Source organism: Lampetra planeri, chromosome 10 (assembly GCF_965212315.1).
Source record: "Lampetra planeri chromosome 10, kcLamPlan1.2.h2, whole genome shotgun sequence".
NCBI classification, from domain to species: domain Eukaryota; kingdom Metazoa; phylum Chordata; class Hyperoartia; order Petromyzontiformes; family Petromyzontidae; genus Lampetra; species Lampetra planeri.
This window is the reverse complement of record NC_136116.1, coordinates 1,519,062-1,546,279: the sequence shown is the minus strand read 5'-3', so window position 1 is coordinate 1,546,279 and position 27,218 is coordinate 1,519,062. Positions and strand designations below refer to the sequence as shown.

At 49.7% G+C, this 27,218-nt stretch overlaps 1 protein-coding gene across 1 annotated transcript; it reads left to right on the top strand.

Annotated features, from left to right (window-relative positions):
• Positions 1-61: 61 nt before the first annotated feature.
• Positions 62-27,109, top strand: LOC144720808 (adenylate cyclase type 1-like). The gene is given in 19 exon segments (XM_078597874.1): positions 62-2,281; positions 3,100-3,211; positions 3,879-4,006; positions 5,654-5,812; positions 10,094-10,235; positions 10,437-10,589; positions 10,797-10,997; positions 11,269-11,366; positions 18,965-19,049; positions 19,989-20,078; positions 20,285-20,622; positions 21,039-21,168; positions 21,495-21,611; positions 24,244-24,390; positions 24,569-24,667; positions 24,784-24,889; positions 25,018-25,142; positions 25,339-25,543; positions 25,546-27,109. Coding segments are annotated over 18 exon segments (2,448 nt in total). The 5' UTR covers positions 62-2,281; positions 3,100-3,133; the 3' UTR covers positions 25,593-27,109.
• The last annotated feature ends 109 nt before the right edge of the window (positions 27,110-27,218 follow it).

The following is a 27,218-nucleotide window of genomic DNA, read 5'->3' as shown; positions in this document are numbered from 1 at the left end:
TACTGTGGGGGGGGGGGGGTGTGGGGTGTCGGGGTTGATGCTGCCGATGAGGAGCCAATCAGCAGAGGCTGGTGGGCTTTGGCCTGTTTAGCGGAGTTGACACTCGCTGAAGCGAATTGAGTCCTCATGTTAAAGAAAACAAACCTCGTGGACTTCGTCCAGATTAGCTCGGGGACAGGAAAGCGGCACACGTCAACTCGTTGTTGTCCATGACTCGTTTCACACAGCCAGAGCGGCGCCCTCTCGTGGTCAGCACGAGAGGGACCGAGTGAAGCGGCGCTGGGGCCATTCTGTGCCAACTCTCAACCACTGCGTTGCTCACCAGCACAAGGCTCTGTGTCGTCTCTGAAGGGATCGGTGCATACACCACCATCACGCGAACTCCGGGTCATCCTCGCAGCAGCGGCTTTTGGCTGCTGGCCATCGAACGAAGACGGCGGGAACCGCATCGCGCGCTTTCAGATGCGCTTCTGCAGCCGTCTGGAATGCTCTTCCTTTCGAATTAGGAAGTCGCTAGAGCTATGCACTGTTAAATATAGATTGAAAACTCATTTCTTTAGAACTGCTTTTTGTGTTAGCAAGGTTGGCTTGTATTAGCAAGGTTGGCTATGTACGGTGCAAAAGAAGTTCAACATACATGCATATGGTGCTGGCCGTGGGAATATACATTAATGTGGGAACATCGGATAAACTATTCCCAGAAAAATCAAAGCAAAGACGACCAGTAACAAAGAACACCAAGTCTCCGTACTCGTACCACCCCTTGCTAACCTACTGCGAGATGAGCCCCCCCATCCCACTCCGTGGGGGTTGTGGGGATTTATTTGCTCGTACTTCTCTACTCTGGTCAGCGCGGGTTGACGAAGGTGGGCCAGTGCAGATGTGGGAGTGAAGACTTGGGGACGACAGCATTACAGACATCGCCACACGCGACCCTCTGCGGGGAAACTTGTAGCCCCACGGCCTATCACACCTGCCCGTGCATGGCTGGTGGCCCATTCAATTCAAGAACTATGCAGGCGAAACCCTGCTTGGCTTCCTAGATTGTACAAGATCGGGTGATTTGAGATGTGTCTGCGTACCTCGTGAGGCTGATGTGCAGCGGTTCATTTTGGTTTGCTCGTCAGGCTCCTGCTGATGAAGGTTTTGTGTTGGCCGTCAACGTTGGTTTTGTCGTGTGATTTAAACAACAACAAAAACCGACTTGCCGAAAAGCTGAGCGCATGAACGGCCATGCGTGTACAGTCACCAGGGTGGCCACCTCCTCGGCTCAGTGGTGGAAATGGGCCTGAAGGCCCCTGGGGCGCCGTGGCAGGAGTGTAAATGTGACCCCTGTGACTGCGTTCCGGAAGGAATCGAGGACTCATCTATTTATTTCTTACAAAGTTCCCACGCGCGAGTGTGAACTCTCCTGTGTTCTGACTGAACTGCCCTGACCACGTCTCTGTATCAGCCAGCCAATAGAAGACCTAGACATTGGTTTAATTACTACGCAGTATATACACAGTATCTACTTATTTTTGTTGTTAATTCTTAAAATATCATGACAAAGGCATGGCTTTTCTCGATACAGTATGTGCCCTATAATGGGCGTCACTCAACCTTTGGTATAAAAATGGCCTCGATGGGCTTGCCACATAAGCGTTCCCAGAGTGATTCGGTCCCACTTCCACCCTTGCCTATGCTGACAAAACTTCAGCACACCTCTTGGGAAGAAGAATATCTCCCAAAAAGAGGGGAGAGTGGCGTGTATCCTGTTGTCTTGCGTCGTGTGTTATTATACAACTGACAAAAAACCGGGAGTTTCAATTTCCCGGGAAGATTTTCATATTTCACAGGGACATCAGCTACCTTCAACAGTCATCCCATCGTCTCATTTCCCTGCCGCTTGTGACCTTGACCAATGAAAGAAACGCGTTTCGCATTCTTGCCTCTTACAACTCTTGGCAGTGCTGCTTGTTGCTGGCCACGTGGCCTTTTGGGCCTTTGAGCATGTGCTCTGCAACTGCGTGTGTGTTTATTTTTGTATATATGTGTAAAGAGGTCAATCCTGGGAAAAATCGGGGTGAGTGGCTAACCCTTGGCAGTAGCCGCCGCTCAGAGCGAAGGTCGCGCACGCTGCGGCGAGCGTGACGTGGACTTGTCCTGCCTTGTCCTGACAGGAGCGGCTGCTGGTGAGTCTGCTGCCGCGCCACGTTGCCATCGAGCTGCGACAGGACTTCCTGAAGCCGCCCAACCACATCTTCCACAAGGTGTACATCCAGCGCCACGAGAACGTCAGGTGAAGACCTCCCCAACCCTGCCAGGCTCTGGATGTTCCGACTACCCCTGAAGCTTCCAGGAAATAGACATTTTCAAAACTTTATATAAAAACGAAAAAGCCTGAAAGGTGCCAATTTGTAACGCGCACAGTTTACTTCGATTCAAAAGGTGCAAGCAAAACCGCAGGCGAGTGGGAAGGCAGCCAGGGGCAGCGGCAACAATTGCCTGAGCTCTGTGGCCCTACATTGGGATGTTTGGCCAGCTCTGTTGAGTGATTATACACGTGGGAGAAAAGCCATACATGCGAGGCGGTGGTACAGAACCACATGAAAAAAAAAGTAGCATACGGAGTCAAGGTTTTCATAAATAAGACTTTAATAATAATAATAAATTTGGACACAATTGTGCTCCAATTTAACACATCAGTGGCAGGACACGAAACGCATGAGAAAATAATGGAATGTTCCCTCCACGCCAAGTTTTCTAACCGCCGCGACCGTTTTGTGGCGAGGCAGTCCCTGGTTCCCTCCACTCTTTTCTAGAGAGTAACCTAAGCCAGAGTCCACAGTATCGCGTGCATTCATGCCGCAGAAATGATGCCTCCCTCACAACATCCCCGCTAACTTTATGCTGATCAAGGTGGCTGCCCGCAGCCGTTCTCAATTAATATATTTGACGGTATTGCAACCGTCGTGGAAAACGGATGGTTCTATTCGACTGTCCCACAGTGCCACCTGGTGACTATTAATGTACCAATGCCATTATTGATCCCATTGCCTTGTTTTGTTTTACGTTGTCGCCCGCGTGCACGCGCGTGCGTGCGTCCTTCCTCCTCAGCATCCTGTTTGCGGACATAGTGGGCTTCACCGGGATGGCGTCGCAGTGCACGGCGCAGGAGCTCGTCAAGCTGCTCAACGAGCTGTTTAGCAAGTTCGACGAGCTCGCCACGGTAATTAACCTCACGAGCTCGGAGGCCGAACCTGTCACCTCAGCTGCTCCCTTCCAGTGTGTTCCTTGGTCGCGGTCGGACGTCATCACCCCGTGACCCTCCTCAACTGTCAAATCAATAAACACAAACGGCAATTTCAGCAGCACGGGTGCACATTTAAAGTGCAGCTTTTGTGGACAAGAAGAAGGTTCGAGATGAGTGAGTGCTCGCACGATGCTCAAGGGGGGGGGGGGGGGGCGGTGGGGCAGTGGTGTTTGCTCTGCACTCAGAACCTAGTAACCTGAGTTCTGTTACCGGCCATGGCAAACATTACTGGCGAGTGACATCTGAACTGGCCTTGTTGCCCCCATTCAACAGCCCACACTTACCAGTGTGGGGAAGTATGGTCAAGCAACCTCCACGACTGACACGGTGTGTATAATCCTTCATCTGTAAGTGGATTATTTTTCCAATGCTACTTGCATCTGAAAAACACTGCCCACAAGTTCATCTTGAAACTAGTTGCATAACTCACAGCCGGCGACTTGAGCGCGCCCAACTGCGATCACTCGCATCGGTTGAGAGTGAGGACGTGAATTCAAATGTTCATCCCGACGTTTAACCAGGCTTGGGTTAGCGATTGATCCGGGGACTCTGCCGTGGTGGCCACGTCGCGGTCCCCTTGCAGGAGAACCACTGCCGCAGGATAAAGATCCTGGGCGACTGCTACTACTGCGTGTCCGGACTCGCCCTGGCCAAGACGGACCACGCGCACTGCTGCGTCAAGATGGGCCTCGACATGATCGACACCATCGAGTGGGTCTTGCAAGCGTGCGGTAGGGCCGAACGGCGGCGTTGCTGTTCGAGCCTGGCGGATGACCTTGGTTAATACTGCGTGCTCACTGTGATCAATACTCCTTTACTCACTGTGCTGCAAGGTGGCCAGGATAGGGCAGTACAGCAAGTTAGTTTGTGAAGTAATCTGTGGTGGACGAGACCCGTTGAGTGTTATCCCCCTTCTGTGTGCAGGTTTTCTCCAGGTACTCTGATATCCTCCCAGTACTCTGATATCCCTCCCAGGTGAATCCAAACACTTGTTAATAGAGTTGGCCAAACATCCCAATGCAGGACCCTCTTGCAAATAGTATTGAGACTCAGAGATACTTTCACGTATAACATAAACCACAGTATTATCATTTTATTATTTCTCTTCTATGTGACTTTACCGAAAGAACCAAGAATATGAATCCCTATAGTCACGAAAGCTTTAAATAAAAAAAATAAACCACAGTGTTATTCTTGTATGGCATCACCGCACGGCATTGTGGGGAAGCTGCAGAGATGAGTTTCTTATTGGGTACATACGATTTTATTGGATTAAAAAACAATAACGGAGTTGGGTTGTGATTAAATCTGGTTTTAAGATTTAAAATTAATTATTACAAAATGTACTTAGATCTCTACGCAAATGAGGACTGGCAGCTTGCGTTATTTTTGGTTCTAGATCCATGTGTCTGTACCAGTGATGATGGTGGTTAGGGTTTTGAGTCATGATATTGACTAGTTCGTTCAGGATTTGATTGTGGAATTCGTTGTCTTCCTTTGAAGTGTAACTTGTAAAAACAAACTTTCTTATTGTTTGTTCTTCTCTTTTAAAATGTGAAAAATATTTGTACAACTTCGTAACTTTACCAGAAAATAGTTTTCGGGGACCATTTACGATGGGGGGTCTCACAACCGTAGCGGGAGTTAAGCAATCGACAGGATGAAGCAATTTAATGGTTCAACAATAGAAAAAAAGAACAGGATAAAAATGAATGAATTGATACCACAAAAATCTGCAAAAATATACTTGTGAAAACCACACATTTTGTATAAAGTGAAACAAAACAAAGAACTGGGCACTGTGTCTCGTTGAGCCACGTATTTCCATGAAAGCCCTTTAATGGGTGAAACTCCATCTGTTTGGCTGTGGCACTGCATGGCTTCTTAACCACGTGGCATCCGAAGCCAGATTCCGTGGGTCCTGGTTTGTCAGATAAATTATGAGGCACGGGAGTGGTTTCATTTGCCCCTCCGCTATCACTCTGCCCGAGTGCCAACAGGCTCAACCTCACAACGTGCACTCAAACAGGATCGTCATGTGAAATTCAAGTCATGGATCTGTGCCGTTTATACAAGCCTGCCGTGTTTGTGCATGGACACACATACACACACAAATATCGGCGGCATGTGGATATTCCCTGGGTCGACTTGGCACGAATCGACCACTCCGTGTGTAAACATCAGCATCGGGAAGACGAGGTCGGCCGAGCATGGCACTGGTCTCACCACACTGCCTTTTGCACCGTCCCACGCTAAATAGGTGCTCACAAGCAATACTTGCCCCCAATGGGTCTGTATAAATACAAGGTTGATAATTGTTTTGTGTATTCATCTATGTGTGTGTGTGTGTCTGGGCAGCCTGGTAGCGGAGGCCATGGAGGTCAGGTTGAACATGCGTGTGGGGCTGCACACGGGTCGCGTGCTGTGTGGCGTGCTGGGCCTGCGCAAGTGGCAGTACGACGTGTGGTCCAACGACGTAACACTCGCCAATGCCATGGAGGCGGGTGGCCTACCAGGGTGAGTGGAACCACGTGGCCGTGTGGTTTCGACGAAACTGCCAAAAAAAAAAGGAGCCTGGCGATCGTGATCCAAAATACCCTGGTTTTCATTTTCATTGCAGACATGTGGACATCATCTGACTTTAACGAGAAACTGAGAGAGAGTATAGGCTTTGCCAATTTTAAGTTGTTGAAAAGTGGTGCTACCGAAACAAACGGAGGTTCACGTGACTTGCCAATGCAATTGAGGTGGTCAAAATGAGACCACAACGTTGGTAGTTTGGACCACACAGATGCAGATTAAGGTAGCGCCAGGGCTTAACTTCTGCTGGGTCTGTCTGGGTCAAGCAAATCAAATCACATTCGTGCACCCGGCAAACCACCTTCGCTGTGGCTGTGGCTACTCATGACGTGTTACCCCACCAGTCTATGGTCAATTAGCGATGCTGATAACACGATGTAACACAATTCTTTTTTCCTAATTGCTTATACCTAAAAAAATGTAGAAAATGGCTATTATTCCCCACAAACTTTACTTTTGTGACCAGGACAGTGATATTTTGAAATGTACCTATTTTCAATGAGAAAACGGGCGAATTTGTGTCTTTTCATTCACATAAAGTCAGAAAAAAAACCATATGAATCAAAATTAACATGCATTTATACTAAAGTAATACAAAATTACTACCAAAGATTTAAAAGTGAGTAATTTTTCGAGATTTACGATTATACTGCAAATCACTTTCACGAATCAGCCCCCAAATGTAGTATGCCATTATGTTCTCGTTATACTGTCCTTGGTAGCGGCATTCAAAGTCCAGTATATCCTGGTGGAAGTGCTCGCCTTGCTCCTCCGAGTATGCTCCCATGTTCTCCTTTAATTTATCAAGATTAGCATCAAGGATATGGACTTTGAGGGACATCCTACAGACCATTGTGCCGTAGTTATTCACCAGTCTCAACCAGCTCCACATAGTTTTCGACATTGTGATTGCCCAGGAAGCCACGAACCACTGCGACAAAGCTGCTCCAAGCTGCTTTCTTCTTACTAGTGAGCTTCTTGGGGAATTCATTGCACTCCAGGATCTTCTTTATCTGTGGTCCAACGAAGACACCGGCTTTGACTTTTGCCTCAGACAGCTTAGGGAAGAAGTCTTGAAGGTACTTGAAGACTGCCGACTCCTTATCTACAGCTGTGACAAATTGTTTCATAAGGCCCAATTTCTTGTGCAGTGATGGAATCAGCACCTTCCGGGGGTCAACCAGTGGCTCCCACTTGACGTTGATCCTCCCCACAGAGAACTCGGTCCGCTGTGGCCAGTCCCGCCTGTGGCAGTGCGCCTTGGTGTCCCTGTTGTCCCAAAGGCAAAGATATTAGGGAAACTTGGTACAACCGCCTTGGAGACCCATCAGGAATGCCACCATTTTGAAGTCTGCGATGACCTCCCAGCCATACTCATCATACTTCAAGGCATCCAGCAAGGTCTTGATGCTATTGTAATCCTCTTTGAGGTGCACCAAGTGAGCCAGGGGAAGGGACGGGTACTTGTTACCATTATGGAGCAGCACGGCTTTGAGGCTCCTGGATGAGCTGTCAATGAAGAGGCGCCACTCATTCTGGTTACAGGCGATTCCAATGGCCTCGAACAGACTGGTCACATTGTGGCAGAAGCAGAGCCCATCTTGACTGGTGAAAAAACTGCAAAAAGCTTGGTGACGCTTCCTCTGATCTGCGACTTGCTCAGCATTGGACTTGATGAGTCCAAGATCACTGATCAAGTCGTTGAGGTATGTTTGGTTGGGGTAATATGGGTTTCTCTCCGCAGCTCCACCTCTGAAATTGTCATCTGGATTTATAACGTCTTCTTCGCTCTCTGACTTGCTGCTCTCTTCTAAAGATGGCTGCTCTTTCTTCGGAGGAGTGGGTACGGGGAGCTCATGGCAGTGTGGCACCGGGGTGATGGATGAAGGATAGCAGGTGCATTCTTGCCAGTCCGACGTTTGGAAGGGTCCACCATGCAGAAGTAGCATTTGCTTGAGTGGTCAGTGGGTTCCCACCAAATTCTTGGGATAGCGAACTTCATGGTTCTCTTTTCCCCTCTGTACCATCCTACACAAATACATTTATCTCACCCATGACTAATGTGTAAGAGATTAAATCTTGACTTCAAGCTTTCGTGACTGCAGGAATTCATATTCTTTGGGTCTTTAGGTAAAGTCACGTAGATAGGTTCAAAAAATAATAATAAAAAACTAAGAACTACGACGTTTCGATTGCAACACAAGCGATCGTCATCAGGTGAAAAAAGGGGGGTAAATCCACTAAAAGCAAGCTGTTTTAAAGGTTTAAAATGGGCGAAGTCCAAGTTTCCTGGTATCAGAACGAAGTGGGCGGGGTACAAGTGCCCTGTGGCCAGCACAAGCTGAGATGGTTATGTAAATGTCAGATCGGAGAGCAAGAAAACGGTAAACGCATGAACTGTGAATAAATTAACAACTTGTGATACGCCCAACTAACATCGGAAGGTGACAAGATGGAAACATCACAGCCAGTTATGACTTAAACTGGTTGATGACGTCCTTCCAGTGATTGCTGAGTGTGTACCCATCCTCGCGGTTGAAATTGTGTTTGTGTCTGTATATATGTGTAGGACTCGTACTCGGGTTGTCTTTCCGTTCGCTTTATTCACTTAGAGTTCACCTCCTCATCGTCACCGCTCCGTGTCTCCCCGTTCGCTCCGCGATCCCGCTCCGCTCTCTCCGTCTCTCCAAAAGTCCGTACGCTTCTCTCTACCCTACACTCTTCTCTCTCTCCAAAAGTCCGTATGCTTCTCTTCTACCCTACACTCTTCTCTCTCTCCCAAAGTCCGTACGCTTCTCTCTACCCTACACTCTTCTCTCTCTCCAAAAGTTCGTATGCTTCTTTTCTACCCTACACTCTTCCTCCCAAAGTCCGTACGCTTCTCTTCTACCCTACACTCTTCTCTCTCTCCAAAAGTCCGTATGCTTCTCTCTACCCTACACTCTTCTCTCTCTCCAAAAGTCCGTACGCTTCTCTCTACCCTACACTCTTCCTCCCAAAGTTCGTATGCTTCTCTTCTACCCTACACTCTTCCTCCCAAAGTCCGTACGCTTCTCTTCTACCCTACACTCTTCTCTCTCTCCCAAAGTCCGTACGCTTCTCTTCTACCCTACACTCTTCTCTCTCTCCCAAAGTCCGTACGCTTCTCTTCTACTCTACACTCTTCCTTCTACACTATCACAACTACCGTACTCTTCTGCTCTCTCTCTATTACCATTACCGTACTCTCCATCACCGGCCACCATCACTCCAGCTTCCACCAAGACTCCCGTCTCTACGTTACGCTATCCTTTTTATATCCACCCCAATCAGTCCCCCTTAATTATCTCACCCCCCGATTGCCCCTCGCCCCCCAGGCCCCCAGCCTCACGTGGCCTTGTTATTCCCGCCTGGGCGACGCCAGTCATTAAGCACTCAGCCTCTTAACCAATCACCGGCCTGTATCCCCGGTTACCCTTAACACCTGTTACGCCACTTAACGACGTCTCCCTCATGCCTCAGCAACAACAACATCGTCCTCAAATACCCTCCCGCTGTACACTGCTCTCTTGCATAGCAACAGCGCAAGAGAACGCGTGGCGCGCCATATTCCAAGTCCTACATATGGATGGCTTCATGAAAAAATCTTTGTTGATAGCCAGTGGGCTTGCAAAGTACCTTCGTCTTAGAGAAATCAATTTCGCGTGAGCCAACCGCAATTAACAATGATCAGCCACGGCTGAAGTGTTCATCCTGCCATGTTTCAGATCTGCCTTATGCTCACGAACACAGTAATCATTGGAAGGACGTCATCAACCAGTTTAAGTTATAACTGGCTGTGATATTTCCATCCACTCACTTCTAAATCTTTTCTAGTCATTTTTGTATTATTTTAGTATAAATACATGTAAATTTTTATTCGTATGTTGTTTTTTTCTAACTTTACGTGAACGAAAGATACAAATTCGCCCGTTTTCTCATTGAAAATAGGTACATTTCTAAATATCACTGTCCTGGTTACAAAAGAAAGGTTTATGGGGAATAATACCCATTTTCTGTACTTTTGAGGCATAAGCAATTAGGAAATAACACTACCTAGGAACAAAAAAATTTTGTTACACAGTGTGATATAACGTAACAAATGTAATCCCTTTGTTACTGTGCCTGAAAACGGTGGGCAGCACTTGGCACGCGCGCGATGCAACGGTTGCTCCACGTGATGTCTGTGTATCCTTCCAGGAAGGTGCACATTACGAAGGCCACCCTCGATGGCCTGAGGGGCGACTATGAGGTGGAGCCAGGTCACGGGCAGGAGAGGCACTGCTACTTGCGCAAGAACAACGTTGAGACGTTTTTCATCGTCCCGTCCCAGCGCAGCAAGGTTAGTGGGTGCAGTGCTATGAACTATTCATGATTTATATACTCGAGCAGAAAAAAAAGGTCTTTATTTGCTCCGTGTGCAACTATTGATTTGAGAGTTACGCGGCGTGTCGGTCTTTATAGGCATTTCAAATTTAATTCGCTTCTTTCTTTGCGTGTACAAGATGGGAAATAAACATCACGAGAACCTCTGTTGACCCAGGCCTTTCAAAGGGATGAGCTGACAAACGTGCAGCTGGCAAAAAAGATGCGTTTCAAGACGGTCTGCTCCGTCATGGTGCAGCTCATTCATTCCCGCAAGGTGTTCGGCGCAGAGGTCCCATTCTCCGATATCATGGGCCGCGACGATAACAGGGTAAGACGTCACCTCCGACTCTGTTTCAACACTCGGCGACGCACGACACCAATCCGTGCAAGGCAGCATTCATCCATCGCTTCGGCGGTCGTTTTTTGGCACCATTTCTCGTTTTTTATTCCATCGCCTGACGGCGACATCTGCAGCCCTCCGGCGCTTCACACACTGGCTCATTGGTGCCGTGCCCGGCGGCGTCTCTGCTTTCAGGGCCATACATTGCGCGTCTCCTCCCAGCGACCGCGGGGCCATTTGGGGTTCTCCTCCTCGTCCCTTCTGCAGCAAGCCGACCCGAGCTCGCGCGTCAACCGCTACGTCCGGCGACTCATCGAAGCTCGCAGCAGCGAGCGCCCTGCCGCTGACCTGCGGCCGCTGTCCCTCCGCTACAAGCAGGCTGGCCATGAACGACAGGCAGGCGGCCCTCGATCTGCTTCGCGCGGCGGCCACGCATTGCGGCCACATACGCATTCAACGAAATCGCAGTCAAGGAGTGCCGTCGTCCTGTTTGCTGGATTTTTCTGGGTTGATGCAGGAAGGAAAAAAAAACTAAAGAGGTCAAGAGACAGGCTGCACCGGGGGACTCGGCGTTGATCCATACATTTTACGTTGCAGACGAAAGTAGAATATGTACTGAATTTGAGATATTGTGTTTCGCTGTTGTGTTGTTGGATGTTTGTTGCAGTACCACCAGGAGCCAGACGCCCACTTCCACAGTGCGGTGCTTGTCTACCTCGTTACCGACGTTGCCCTGGGCCTTGTGTACTACTTCCTTCTCCCTCTGTAAGTGCCGCAAGCATAAGCAAATTTGACAGATGATTGAAATAAAACGATGTGCTGGCTTTGAGTAAAACTCTGTACTCGGACAACTGCAATGTTGTCAGGTGAGCAGACAGCTGTTTGCTGGTGTTCTCAGTGTGTGTGCTGGTGCCCCTTGTGTGTGTGTGTGCTGGTGTTCTCAGTGTGTGTGTGTGCTGGTGTTCTCAGTGTGTGTGTGCTGGTGTTCTCAGTGTGTGTGTGTGTGTTGGTGTTCTCAGTGTGTGTGTGTGCTGGTGTTCTCAGTGTGTGTGTGTGCTGGTGTTCTCAGTGTGTGTGTGTGCTGGTGTTCTCAGTGTGTGTGTGTGCTGGTGTTCTCAGTGTGTGTGTGTGCTGGTGTTCTCTGTATGTGTGTGTGTGCTGGTGTTCTCAGTGTGTGTGTGTGCTGGTGTTCTCAGTGTGTGTGTGCTGGTGTTCTCAGTGTGTGTGTGCTGGTGTTCTCAGTGTGTGTGTGTGTGCTGGTGTTCTCAGTGTGTGTGTGTGTGTGCTGGTGTTCCCAGTGTGTGTGTGTGCTGGTGTTCTCAGTGTGTGTGTGTGCTGGTGTTCTCAGTGTGTGTGTGCTGGTGTTCTCAGTGTGTGTGTGCTGGTGTTCTCAGTGTGTGTGCATGTGCTGGTGTTATCAGTGTGTGTTTGTGCTGGTGTTCTCAGTGTGTGTGTGTGCTGGTGTCCTCAGTGTGTGTGTGTGTGCTGGTGTTCTCAGTGTGTGTGTGTGCTGGTGTTCTCAGTGTGCATGTGCTGGTGTTCTCAGTGTGTGTGTGTGTGCTGGTGTTCTCAGTGTGTGTGTGTGCTGGTGTCCTCAGTGTGTGTGTGTGCTGGTGTTCTCAGTGTGTGTGCTGGTGTTCTCAGTGTGTGTGTGTGCTGGTGTTCTCAGTGTGTGTGTCCTGGTGTTCTCAGTGTGTGTGTGCTGGTGTTCTCAGTGTGTGTGTGCTGGTGTTCTCAGTGTGTGTGTGTGCTGGTGTTCTCAGTGTGTGTGTGTGTGTGTGCTGGTGTTCTCAGTGTGTGTGTGTGCTGGTGTTCTCAGTGTGTGTGTGTGCTGGTGTTCTCAATGTGTGTGTGTGCTGGTGTTCTCAGTGTGTGTGTGTGTGTGCTGGTGTTATCAGTGTGTGTGTGCTGGTGTTCTCAGTGTGTGTGTGTGCTGGTGTTCTCAGTGTGTGTGTGTGCTGGTGTTCTCAGTGTGTGTGTGTGCTGGTGTTCTCAGTATGTGTGTGCTGGTGTTCTCAGTGTGCGTGTGTGCTGGTGTTCTCAGTGTGTGTGTGCTGGTGTTCTCAGTGTGTGTGCTGGTGTTCTCAGTGTGTGTGCTGGTGTTCTCAGTGTGTGTGCTGGTGTTCTGAGTGTGTGTGTGTGTGCTGGTGTTCTCAGTGTGTGTGTGTGCTGGTGTTCTCAGTGTGTGTGTGTGCTGGTGTTCTCAGTGTGTGTGTGTGCTGGTGTTCTCTGTATGTGTGTGTGTGCTGGTGTTCTCAGTGTGTGTGTGTGCTGGTGTTCTCAGTGTGTGTGCTGGTGTTCTCAGTGTGTGTGTGTGTGCTGGTGTTCCCAGTGTGTGTGTGCTGGTGTTCTCAGTGTGTGTGTGCTGGTGTTCTCAGTGTGTGTGTGCTGGTGTTCTCAGTGTGTGTGTGTGCTGGTGTTCTCAGTGTGTGTATGTGTTTTGGTGTTCTTAGTGTGTGTGTGCTCGTGTTCTCAGTGTGTGTGTGTGCTCGTGTTCTCAGTGTGTGTGTGTTGGTGTTCTCAGTGTGTGTGCATGTGCTGGTGTTCTCAGTGTGTGTGTGTGCTGGTGTTCTCAGTGTGTGTGTGTGCTGGTGTCCTCAGTGTGTGTGTGTGTGCTGGTGTTCTCAGTGTGTGTGCTGGTGTTCTCAGTGTGTGTGTGTGTGCTGGTGTTCTCAGTGTACATGTGCTGGTGTTCTCAGTGTCTGTGTGTGTGCTGGTGTTCTCAGTGTGTGTGTGCTGGTGTCCTCAGTGTGTGTGTGTGCTGGTGTTCTCAGTGTGTGTGCTGGTGTTCTCAGTGTGTGTGTCCTGGTGTTCTCAGTGTGTGTGTGATGGTGTTCTCAGTGTGTGTGTGCTGGTGTTCTCAGTGTGTGTGTGTGCTGGTGTTCTCAGTGTGTGTGTGTGTGTGTGCTGGTGTTCTCAGTGTGTGTGTGTGCTGGTGTTCTCAGTGTGTGTGTGTGTGCTGGTGTTCTCAGTGTGTGTGTGTGCTGGTGTTCTCAGTGTGTGTGTGTGTGCTGGTGTTATCAGTGTGTGTGTGCTGGTGTTCTCAGTGTGTGTGTGTGCTGGTGTTCTCAGTGTGTGTGTGTGCTGGTGTTCTCAGTGTGTGTGTGTGCTGGTGTTCTCAGTGTGTGTGTGTGCTGGTGTTCTCAGTGTGTGTGTGTGCTGGTGTTCTCAGTGTGTGTGTGTGCTGGTGTTCTCAGTGTGTGTGTGCTGGTGTTCTCAGTGTGTGTGCTGGTGTTTTCAGTGTGTGTGCTGGTGTTCTCAGTGTGTGTGTGTGCTGGTGTTCTCAGTATGTGTGTGTGTGCTGGTGTTCTGAGTGTGTGTGTGTGTGCTGGTGTTCTCAGTGTGTGTGTGCTGGTGTTCTCAGTGTGTGTGTGTGCTGGTGTTCTCAGTGTGTGTGTGTGCTGGTGTTCTCAGTGTGTGTGTGCTGGTGTTATCAGTGTGTGTGTGTGCTGGTGTTCTCAGTGTGTGTGTGTGCTGGTGTTCTCAGTGTGTGTGTGCTGGTGTTCTCAGTGTGTGTGTGCTGGTGTTCTCAGTGTGTGTGTGCTGGTGTTCTCTGTGTGTGTATGTGCTGGTGTTCTCAGTTTGTGTATGTGCTGGTGTTCTCAGTGTGTGTGTGCTCGTGTTCTCAGTGTGTGTGTGTGTGTGCTGGTGTTCTCAGTGTGTGTGTGTGTTGGTGTTCTCAGTGTGTGTGTGTTTGCTGGTGTTCTCAGTGTGTGTGTGTGTGCTGGTGTTCTCAGTGTGTTTGTGTGCTGGTGTTTTCAGTGTGTGTGTGTGCTGGTGTTCTCAGTGTGTGTGTGTGTGTGCTGGTGTTCTCAGTGTGTTTGTGTGCTGGTGTTCTCAGTGTGTGTGTGTGCTGGTGTTCTCAGTGTGTGTGTGTGTTGGTGTTCTCAGTGTGTGTGTGTGCTGGTGTTCTCAGTGTGTGTGTGCTGGTGTTCTCAGTGTGTGTGTGTGTGCTGGTGTTCTCAGTGTGTGTTTGTGTGCTGGTGTTCTCAGTGTGTGTGTGTGCTCGTGTTCTCAGTGTGTGCTGGTGTTCTCAGTGTGTGTGTGCTGGTGTTCTCAGGCTGTGTGTGTGTGTGCTGGTGTTCTCAGTGTGTGTTTGTGTGCTGGTGTTCTCAGTGTGTGTGTGTGTGCTGGTGTTCTCAGTGTGTGTGTGTGTGCTGGTGTTCTCAGTGTGTGTGTGTGTGTGCTGGTGTTCTCAGTGTGTGTGTGCTGGTGTTCTTAGGCTGTGTGTGTGTGTGCTGGTGTTTTTAGTATGTGTTTTGTGGACGAGTGGTTGCCTTAACCACAGGTTGATGTAATGCTCCTAGTGCAGCAATCTTGATGAGGTTTGGTGCATGCCCGCTTGCTTGCTTGCCTGCCCGCTGCTTTGTTTGCATGCTTGCTTGCTATATTTTGCTACCCTCACTATCAAATGCTGCCGCTGGCAAACCATCATGGTGAACCAGGAAGTTGAGTGCGTAAGTCATCCTTGCCAGTACAGACCACTCTCCATCATCACGACTCGACTGTGCCTCCGCATTGGCAGCCCACGGTAACGGGTGTCTCGTGACACCAGGCCAAACCGGAGCTGCAGTGGTCCCCAGAGGCATCTACAACTTGCCAACCACTGCCCCACTACCTTGTGGATAAACTTTGGCTAGGGTAGAAAACCCTGACTCCAAACCTGTGGTGGGGACCCGCAACGGCGGTATTCAACAAACCGGATCTCCGGCAGTCCCCTGCAGTTCTGGCCAGGTGAAGGTCGTCGTGAGTTCCTCATGCCACCGGAGTATGTCTGGCTGGAGTGAAGGTGATGGGCGTAGGGACTACACACCCCTACCCTCACCTTAATCAACTCCCTGCGCAGGCTTCTTGCTCCAACCACTCTCGTTCAGAACAAACGACAAGCCCACAAAGCCTTCCTATCCAACCCAGACTCCCCCACTCTCCAATCCTCTCTCTCCCAGGTTAAAGCAGAGTCCCAGCGTGCTCTCTGTGCCATCGAGGACACCTGGTGGGTTCTAAAGGCAAATGAGATCCAAAGCCTCGTGGATACAATCAACACCCAAGGGTTTTATAATGCCATTAAAGCCCTTTATGGCCCCCAAAAACAAACCATCACGCCGGTCAGGTCTGCTGATGGAAACACGCTTTTCAAGGACCACCAAAAGATCTTGGAGAGATGGGTGGAGCACTTTGATAACCTCCTCAACCACACCAACGCCACAGACCCGCTCATCCTTGACACACTCCCAGATATCCCGCCCATTCATGAACCCGACACCCCACCATAGTCTTCTGTTAGCAGGTGGTCAAAGGCCTGAAAAACAACAAAAGTGCTCGACCCGACGGCATCCCAGCTGAGATCCTGAAGCACGGGGGATACCTCCTCCTTCGCCGCTTGCACCTTCTTATCAATGGTACCTGGCTGTCCGAAATCAACCCATAGGAATGAAAGGAGGCAAATATTGTAGTTATCTACAAGAAGAAGGGCGACAAATCGGCTTGTGGCAACAGCAGAGGTATCTCCCTCCTTTCAGTCGCCGTTAAGGTCCAAGCCAGGATAATGCTCATCCGGCTTGCAGAGCACCTATCCAAAACATCCTCCCAGAATCCCAGTGCGGCTTTAGGAAAGGCAGGAGCACCACCGACGTGATTTTTGTGGCAAAGAAACTGCAGGAAAAATGCCGGGAGCAAAACAAAGACCTCTTCGTAGCTTGTATCGACCTCACCAAAGCATTCAACACCATCATCCGCGAGATACTCTGGCAGCAGCTCACCAAACTTGGAGTGCCTCCCAAATTTGAGCATTCTAAAACAGTTCCGTGAAGGAATGTGTGCCAGAGCGGTGCTTGGTGGGCTTCAATCAGAACCCTTCAAACGTGGACGTTGGGGTCATGCAAGGCTGTGTTCTGGCTCCAGTCATATTCAACATGCTCCTTGCTGCTGTCACAAGCCTGGCACACAACTCCCTCAACTCAATCGCCGGAATCCAGCTACAGTACCGTCTGGATAGAAATCTCTTCAAGACGCCTCCAAGCCCACACAAAAACGAGAACCCAACAGATCTTTGAGTTGCAATGTGCAGATGACTGTGCACTCCTGGCTTACACCCCAGAATCCATGCAACACGCCCTCAATCTGGTCCCCTCCTTCTACCACCGCTCCGTTGGTCTCCAAGTCAACACCCAGAAGATAGAAATCATTGCTCAACTCTTATCTGCATTCCCCTCACTCCCTACGTTCAACCTCGGTGGTATTCACCTCAAACTGGTACCCCATTTCACCAACCTCGGTTCTGCCCTCTCCCCTACGTGCTCCCTTGGCGACGAAATCCACACTCTCATCAATAGAGCCTCCACTTTCTTTGGACGCCTCTGGGCCAGGGTCTACGAAAACCATAACCTCAAGACCCACCTCAAGGTGGCAGTTTACAGCGCCGTTTGTGTCTCCACCCTGCTTTACAGCTTAGAGAGCTGGAATCTATATAGGCGGCACATCAACATCCTGGAAGCCTTCCACATCAGATGCCTCCAGCGCATCCTCGGGCTGACCTGAGGGTACAAAGTAACCCACGCCGAGATCCTCAGCAACACCAAGTCGCCCTGCACTGAGGCGAGCATGGCTAAACGACACCTCCGCTGCCTCGGCCACGTGATCCGCACGCCTGATCACCGCCTCCCCCGTCGAGTTCTCTACGGCCAAATCAGCACAGCCAAACGCTCCGATGGAGGACAGAAAAAGCGTTTGAAGGACCACGGCAAGGACCTGCTGAAGTGCTGTAATATCAATCCCTCCAGCCTGGAACCCCTGGCGCTGGACAGTTCCACCTGGCAGTCCACCTGTGCCAGAGGCATTCAGCACCTGGAAGACGCCATCTCACAAAGGACATACGAGAGACACACCCAGAGACACCAACGCGCAGCTGGGATAACACCGTCCGACATCCAACATACACGTGTCCCAGCTGCAGTAGAGTGTGCGGCTCTCGCATTGGCCTCCACAGCCACATGAAGTGGCACGGGCGCCAAAAGCACTAACCCATCCCTAACCCCCATCCACAAGAGGAGCAGCGCCATCATCGTAGTCGATGGACAGCCAAGAAGATATATGTGTGTGTGTGCTCGTGTTCTCAGTGTGTGTGTTCGTTCTGGTGTTCTCAGTGTGTGTGTGCTGGTGTTCTCAGTGTGTGTGTGCGTGCTGGTGTTCTCAGTGTGTGTGTGTGTGTTGGTCTTCTCAGTGTGTGTGTGCTCGTGTTCTCAGTGTGTGTGTGTGTGTGCTCGTGTTCTCAGTGTGTGTGCTCGTGTTCTCAGTGTGTGTGTTGGTGTTCTCAGTGTGTGTGTATGTGCTGGTGTTCTCATTGTGTGTGTGTGCTGGTGTTCTCATTGTGTGTGTGTGCTGGTGTTCTCAGTGTGTGTGTGTGTGTGCTGGTGTTCTCATTGTGTGTATGTGCTGGTGTTCTCATTGTGTGTGTGTGCTGGTGTTCTCAGTCTGTGTGTGCTCGTGTTCTCAGTGTGTGTGTGTGTGCTGGTGTTCTCAGTGTGTGTGTGCTCGTGTTCTCAGTGTGTGTCTGTGTGCTGGTGTTCTCAGAGTGTGTGTGCTGGTGTTCTCAGTGTGTGTGTGTGTGTGCTGGTGTTCTCAGTGTGTGTGTGCTGGTGTTCTCAGTGTGTGTGTGCTGGTGTTCTCAGTGTGTGTGTGTGTGCTGGTGTTCTCAGTGTGCGTGTGTGCTGGTGTTCTCAGTGTGTGTGTGTGCTCGTGTTCTCAGTGTGTGTGTGTGTGTGCTGGTGTTCTCAGTGTGTGTGTGTGCTGGTGTTCTCAGTGTGTGTGTGTGCTGGTGTTCTCAGTGTGTGTGTGCGTGCTGGTGTTCTCAGTGTGTGTGTGTGTTGGTGTTCTCAATGTGTGTGTGTGTGTGCTGGTGTTCTCAGTATGTGTGTGCTGGTGTTCTCAGTGTGTGTGTGCTCGTGTTCTCAGTGTGTGTGTGTGTGCTGGTGTTCTCAGTGTGTGTGTGTGCTGGTGTTCTCAGTGTGTGTGTGTGTGCTGGTGTTCTCAGTGTGTGTGTGCTGGTGTTCTCAGTGTGTGTGTGTGCTGGTGTTCTCAGTGTGTGTGTGTGTGCTCGTGTTCTCAGTGTGTGTGTGTGTGCTGGTGTTCTCAGTGTGTGTGTGTGCTGGTGTTCTCAGTGTGTGTGTGTGTGCTGGTGTTCTCAGTGTGTGTGTGCTGGTGTTCTCAGTGTGTGTGTGTGCTGGTGTTCTCAGTGTGTGTGTGTGTGCTGGTGTTCTCAGTGTGTGTGTGTGTGCTGGTGTTCTCAGTGTGTGTGTGTGCTGGTGTTTTCAGTGTGTGTGTGTGCTGGTGTTCTCAGTGTGTGTGTGTGCTGTTGCTTCTTGCAGGACTAGGCTGGTGTCCACTCTGTTGTCACTCTCAGTTCTTCTTCTCATTGGCTGCCTTGTTTGCCTTCGCATCACCTACATGAAGGTAAAATCGCAGCAATGGTTGCAGTCAAAGCGCCGAGTTAGAAGTTCCTACATCTGCAACTCTGTTTATTGAATACGCTCAGTACACATTAATGCAATGCCCACATTTTTTTTGGGATGTAAGACTTAATTATCCATGAACACATCTGTGCATGTCCCGCCCCATAGACAAGTACAACTGTAACGGTGCAGTCTGTCTCTCTCGTCCTTTCTTTCTTGTCGTCTTCTTTCATGTGCAACGTCAAAAGTTATCTCAAAGTAGTGCCACTCGCGTTGCCAAATGTAGCTCAGTCGCCACGCTCACAGTGGGTAAGTAGCTGGCTGCTCCAGCGCTTCTCGCCACTTGATAGTTTTTGTGCGGACAAGTCGCGTCGAGTTGAATCTTCGTGGAAATGTGCTCAGAGCGTGCTGTTTCTTTCACGATTCTAAAATGAGCCATTATGGCAGGGGTAGCGGAACCTTCTCCTTACGGAGGGTCGAGAGAGAACTTGGAAATCAGTTTGGCAGGCCACACGAAACTTTAATAGTCGTAGAACCGTACGCATTGACCCTGTGTGCGCTCAGAACTACTTGTGAGACAGCCAATGACTTAATCCACTGAAATTAGAAACGCAGTGTTGTTGCCAGCTCAGACATATTCCCCTATGGCCCAATCATTAAGGCTCAGAAGCTTCCAGCGACAAAAACCCATATCGTTCATGGGCCGCTTCAAACGTCATAGGCCTCCTGTGACTGACCGCGGTGGGCCCTGCAAATTTAATGCCGCGTCCCGTGTCTGGTCCGCGAGCCGTGGGTTCCTCACCCTTGCATCATGGAAACAATTTTATAATCGCGTTGCTCAATAAGAAAAAAAGGCCTGTGATTTGTATTCGTCTGGTGATATTCGATGGTTATTGCCGATGCGGCGTTGCCCGCGTTGAGTTGTGCTCTCATGTCGTAGTGCCGCTCGGAATGCGCGACGGTGAATCTGCGGACGGCTATGGCTCTGTCTACTGCCGCCCTAGTCTACTCCGTGTCTCTCAGCTGCATGGTGAGCAGCTGTCCATCCCGCGAGCCATGCCACTGCTGCCCCGCGCGGTGCGGCCCCGGGGCTGTGCAATCTCACCCGCTGCCACTTACACCCGCTGTGCTTTACCACCCGCTTCGCTCTCCCACCCGCTACGCACTCCCACCCGCTGCCACCGGCTGCGCCCTCTCACCCGATGCATCCTTTCCCTCATTACGTGCCGCTCACAGGCGATGAACGTGCCACTTCTGTGGCCCGGCGGCAACTCTACCACCGCCAGCGGCGCATGGGTTGCTGGGACCATGGAGCGGGGCAAAGGCGAGGGTGCACCAACCCCAGCAGGAGCAGTGGAGCGAGGAGCAGAGGAGAGAGGACACAGCCCCGGCCTGGCAGCGCTGGCGGGGACGGGGGACCCGGCCCAGTGTGCCCTGCTGGGCTGCTGGAGCGCCATACTGCCACTGGCCCTGTTCTTGCACGTCCCATCCTTGCCAAAGCTGCTGGCGCTCGTCGCACTCACTGCTGCCAACATCTTGGTGCTTGAGTGCACTGGCTACCGCCATTTTCTTGGGTAGTTACCACACCGGATCGACCGTTACTGCCGATTGTGTTTACGCCATTTTCAAAGCCGGCACGCTCATTCCCGAAAGATGGGGGGAAGTCAGCCGCTAACATTCTGTGCCTCTTCTCTCGTCACATCCACTATCTTCGTATCTCATTCCACCCCACCCTTTCCTCTCACCCTCGGTCTCCCTCTACTGCTTGCTTCTGCCCTTTGCCAGTGACATCAACATAGTCCCTCTAATGTACGATACGCTTTGTGAGTGTCTGTGTGAGTCTACGCGTCTCAAATCTCCTTCTAAATTGGTCCCTTTACTCTCGAGAGCGTTCTGAGAAGGTTGATGTCTGTGTTTGGCCGCTCGTCCCGCCGGGGCCAGTCCCACGCCAGTCTCACGCGTGGCGCTGCTGTGCGTGGTGCCGGGGCAGGCCGGGCCAGGCATATGGCGCGAGGGCGTTTGAGCCGGCGCTGGCTTCCGTGCTGCTGGCGTGCACCGTGGGGCTACACGCGTACCGCCTCGACCTCGGCCTCCGTCTCGACTACCTCTGGTTTCTCCAGGTGCCTGCTGATCCTTCCCTGGTGCTCGTAGCTTTGTCGTTGAGAACGATAACGGTAAAGGAATCACGATTTATGTCTCACGGCCGTGACCCTTCACTAATCGGTTAATTCTGTAGCCACGATAGATGCATTGGCTGGGTTGGCCGCAGTGGCGCAACAGATGCACAGATCACCGGCCCTGTCTGTCCTTTACAGTTACTTCGTGAAAAGTGGAACGTAAGATCACGCCACACGTCCGCGTGCGTGTGAGGGGGCATTGGGAATAATGTTCTTGCCTGCGAGTGAGTGTTGCTTCACCGTCATTTAATTTGCGTTGTGTTTCAAAGGCGGAAGAGGAGAGAATCGAAATGGAACGCGTCAAAGACGACAACAAGAGGATCCTGTTTAACCTGCTGCCAGCGCACGTGGCCCAGCACTTCCTCAAGTCCAACCCCAGGAACATGGTCTCTCTCGCTCACCGCACCATCGGCAAAAGCTGCCACCAGGCAGAGGCCTCAGTGTCCTGCGTCGCCCTATCCACCACAGGACAGCTGCTCGTTATGACTGTGGACCAGGGGCGGTTTCTTCATTAGGGCGATTGGGCGACGCACCACCAATGTGTGAAAGGGACTTTTTCAATCACATTAACAATCTCATTCAACCACAGAGCTATGCTAGCCGTTACTGTGCCTCTGGATATAGTCCAATCAGCGTCATGTCACGTTCTGTGGAGTACCGCCTCTTTTTGGGCGATTTCACTCTGGCTGAGAATCGCCCCGAGTGGTCCCATAGACTTACATTCAAAGGTGTTTTTTTTCTAACGGCGGGCGCTGCAATGCAGTCTCTATGGCTTCCGGGAGGGCTCGCACTAACGTGCTTACGTCATCATATGTCAGCACGTTTCAGTCAACAATATTATATGTCGCCACCTAGTGGAATTTCGATTTAAAGCATTCGTGACTGCAGGGATTCATCTTCTTGGTTCTTTTGGTAAAGTCACGTAGAAGGGAAGTAATAAAATAATAAAAATAAAACATAATAAAATAATTCTCACGACGTTTCGGCCACAACGCAAGTAGCCGTCCTCAGGTGAAAACCAGGTCTGTCGAGGCGACAGCGTCTGAATGAAACAGCACACGTGCTTGGAGCATGTATATAAGCTGGGTTGGAAGGGGGGAAGAAAGGGGGAGCCTTAACAAAAGAATATGAAATATCAACAAGAATTTAGCACATTTATGGGAAATGCAGGTATGTGACTAGTACTGCATATGCCCGTGCATTATGCAGGATTAGCAGCATCAAAGGGAGGGGATATGGGAAATGCAGGTATGTGATATGGGAAATGCAGGTATGTGAATAGTACTATTTATGCCCATGCATTATGCAGGATTAGCAGCATCAAAGGGAGGGGATAAAGGTAGCATTAATGAAGGGAAGGAGTGTTAATACTATGTAGCTTCAGTAACTAAAACCACCACGTAAACAACTAAAGTATAAACTACATATCATCAGTATACTAAATATACTCTACAATACGCTGAGTTACTAACAGTAAGTAATACATTACAATTCTACGTCGTAAAAAATATATATAATATGCTTGCATCTAAACTTTATTCTCTTACGTCACACGAGTCTACACCCTACTATATACTGCCATAGACAAACCCAACATTAAATTATATACTGTATTGCACACCAAAGAAAGGTTCTCCTTTACCGACCACCTTGTAAGTGCCACGCTGCTACAAGGAGAGATGTTTCAACAGCATGGCCATACATTCCCTGTTGAGGCTCTGAACATCACTGTCAGGGCATACCCTATGTTAAATAAGGCGAAGCTGAAGACTGAACTGTCTGTCATTTATGAGAGTCCAGAATTCAAGGGCTGCTGTGGTGCACTAGCGCTGTACCAGGTTTTGCTGAAGTACAACCTCCAGGATACTTTTTCAGAGACTGTTGCTCTGTAGAAACATCCTCATAACCACTCCCATGACAACTGCTGAAGCTGAGAGGTGTTTCTCAACCTTAAAGAGAATCAAGACATTCCTGAGAAATGTAATGGGACAGGAACGTCTGAATGCAATGGCTATGCTTTCCATGGAGAGGGAACTAGTCAGGAACATGCCTGCTTTCAATGAGAGAGTAATTGATCACTTTGCTACTTTGAAAGAGAGAAGAGCAAAATTTCCGTATAAGTAAGCAGTGTATTAAGCGAGTAATGTGATGTAAGTAGTGTAATAATAGTGAGTATAGAAACAAACAAGGAGATGAGAGTCACCTTATTTTTCATTAATATTAAAGTAGTGAAGTTGCCTTTACATGTTTAAGCTGTTAATTTATCCATTGCATGGGTGGACCTTATCCTGATCAATCATCCAAACATTTGCCCCCCCTGAGAGATTTTGCAGGAGCCGCCACTGCTGTGGAATGCCCTCCCGCCAGCGGTTAGACAGAAAAGCCCACTCGACCTGTGTAGGTCTTCTTTTAAAGACTCGCCTGTTTCGCCTGCAGGCCTCCACTTCCCATGTATGACTTGTGAACTCTGTCGTATTTCTATTTCCTAACTTCGTGCATGACGCACTAAGATCCCTGGATGAATTGCGCATTATAAATGTCAATTATTAATGATGTTACTACTCATCGTTTGGAGTTGTGGCTGTTGTGCAGATGAGCGCTCTGGGATGGGTCATGTGTTGTTCCACGTGATGTCCCACGTGTCTCTGAAAGAACTGATTGGAACATGCTCACTTTCTCAATTCCTGAAGACGCTCCCAGCATGTGGAGCGAAACGTCAGACTTTTGTGCCAAAACACCACGCGGTACAACCCCGAAGACATGCCGGTTGTTGTGGTCGTCCTACACACCAACAACCTGCAACGGTTGAATGCATGTTACTTCTAATGAGTCCATAGCCTTTTTATAAGACTACCTATGTTTAGCACACTGCCAATCACTGGAGTAAAGTTGAATAAAATGACGTGCTCCCTATTGCTCTGGGCAATGGAGCATATTCGCAAAATTGCTTTCAATCGCCGATAAAATATTATTTCCCCCCACCATGCTAATTAGTTTTGCGTCCGATGCTGTCTGCAGGACCTGTACCACCAGTCGTATGCCCAGGTTGGCGTGCTGTTCGCCTCCATCGCAAACTTCAATGACTTCTACATCGAGCTGGATGGAAACAACATGGGCGTGGAGTGTATGCGGCTTCTCAACGAGATAATCTCCGACTTTGATCAGGTGGCGCAGCTTTGAAATGCGGCGTTGCTCTCCTAATCTCGGAGCGGAGCATCCCCGCTAATTTTCTACCACGCAGTGAGAACACGTGGTCCCTTTGGCAGAAGCGAATGCAGGTTTGTTTATTTATTTGAAGAAACACATATATAATTCCAGAGGTGATGCGTGCTGTTTTTAGTAGCTGCTCGACAAGATTTGCTACAGCACCATTGAAAAGATTAAGACCATCGGAAGCACGTACATGGCTGCTGTGGGACTGGCTCCATCATCCGAGGCAAAGGTGACTCGAATTACTTGTTTATAGGTCTCGTGTATCGACTTTTAAAAAGAGAACATTGTTAAGCAACTACCTTTTTATATAGCCTTTATCCCTGTGGTTTTTGTGATGCTTCGCAGAGCCAGGATCCTCACTTGAGCACTCTGGCCGATTTCGTAAGAGAAATGTTTGACGCCCTGGATGAATTCAATTACCAGTCCTATAATGACTTCATCCTCCGTGCCGGTAAGTGAAGGAAACCCTGCAGGCTTATGCAAAATGTGGTGCGACAGTTGCGAGTGTGCGTGCACGCACGCGTGGATTTCCGTGTGGTCGTTGCCAGCTCTTGTGCTAATGAAACTCGATCTGCTCAGGAATCAACGTTGGCCCCGTAGTGGCTGGAGTCATCGGTGCTCGCAGGCCCCAGTACGACATCTGGGGAAACACCGTGAACGTGGCGAGCCGCATGGAGAGCACGGGCGTCCCGGGCAAGATCCAAGTGAGCAATTTTAGATTTTGAGACTTTCTTCTTCTGCACTACACTCTGAAAATATAATTTTATAACCTTTTACAAAGCGTGCTGTCACGTGAGCCAATTTTTATTCCTGCTTATGTAATTGCCATGGGAATTAAACTTTTCTAAGAAGAGCACTTGACTGGAGTGCGAGGTCTGAATGGTGCTGGAACCCCTCCAGGTCACTGAAGACGTGTTCCGGATCTTGCAGAGGAGGGGCTACGAGATGACACGCCGCGGGAAGGTGAGCGTGAAGGGAAAGGGGGAGATGGTGACCTACTTCTTAGAGCGATCGCAGAAGAGCAACGACAAGCCAGCTCGCCACCACCAGCCGAGCTCCTGCACGGACAGGTCGACGGAAGTCCTCAAAGGGGTGTTGCGAACCCCCTGCAAGGACCGACGGCCGTTCATGCTTCCGCGTGCGGCGACCTCTGAACCCTGAGCAAGTACCTCGCTCGTCGACCTGTGGCTGACGAAGTCCCAACTGTAAAAGTGCTCGATGGACCCTATCGGGCGAAAATAATGCTGAGTGGCAGTCAGCTTTGTGGGCGCGACAACGAAACGTATTGACTCCTCGTTGAATGTTGTCTCTTGTTGCCTGGAATGTTACCATACGTGTTTTGAAGGCGTTCAAAAAATAAGCACAAATAAATAAATACGTATGTATTTTTGTTGTCACTGGAGCAGGTTAGAATTACGGCCTCCGAGTGGCGTTTGATGCGCAAGCAAGACGGCCGGTGGGAGCGCAGCTGCCGATTCGAGGGACGCGGCTTGTGGGGGTTGTAATTGGCAGCTGGTGAGCAGTTTGAAATGCCATGGAATGTTCCAAGTTCCCGCAGAGGCATTTTTACTTTTCCAATCTCAATAATTTCCCTTGCGCGGACACAGCAGCGTACACAAATGTGCAATTAGTGACATTGGCCAATCGCACTTTTTTACGTGAAATTAAATTCGTGCAGCACCCCCCCCCCCCCCCCACATTTGCGGTGTGAGACCTGAGCACTTGCCTATGGCTCGGGGTTGTCGTGACATGTCAAAGCAAGTCCAATAACTTTTTCTTTAGTTTTTATGTACATGCCAGTTGAGCAAGTGCCTTTGTCGTGTGACCATAGTTGCCATGCTTACGATGGGCTGCACCGCATCCAGAACGTAATGGCATTGTCCATCTCAAAATGATGGCACCGTAGCGTCACAACATGGACATTATCAATGCCATGCCCTGTGTTTGGCAGTGTTCTCTTATGAGCTAAATATACACTCGGCAAATGTTTCCAATTATATCACAACCAAAGTCAACAAAAGCACGAACACGCATAATATATTTTGTATAAACATTGTTCAAATCACCAACCGTGAAGAAAAGTCACAAGATGAGTGTTTCTATTTGTTCGTACCTAATTTATATTCGGGTGGCTTATGCCGAAAAATCTTTGTGAATGTTTTTCCTTTGAATATGGTGCAACAATGGCATGGCCACGCTTCATAGCAACACATGTGTGTGGCTCTAGTACATATGTTGCGGCACCTACATCTTCGCTCTCCGTAAATCGGCAATGCGCCGCGTTGGGTGGGGGCGCTAGGCTGGGGCCCTGCCGGGCGGACGCCTCCGGAGGATTGAGCGTCCCTCTCTCCGATTGCCGGGTCGCCACCGCCGCTTTCGAGCGATTGTTTAAATTCAGCCCGGATGAACGGAGCGGTGCACGGCATGAGTATTCGCGCGTTTCTTCAAAATCGATAACCGTTAACGAAGCAATTGACGGAGCCTTATTTTATACACCCATTTAAAGATGATTCCGTCGTTATGATGCACCGATTTGACGGTGCACTTTTAAGCCTCAATTTTACGTGCGATGAAGTAACCGAATGAATGCATCGATGTGAGAAGTGACTGTACCGAGTGTTTTTACTCAAGTGTAATAAAACTGAATCTTGGTTTTTTTTTTACACGAGGACATCAATGTCTGCCTCCATTTGAATCGAGGGCTATTACCGAGGCGGTCGTGGTAGTTTGTTTTGTGTTGTCACTGTGCAGGTGAGTGGGACTTGTTGGCGATGTGCACG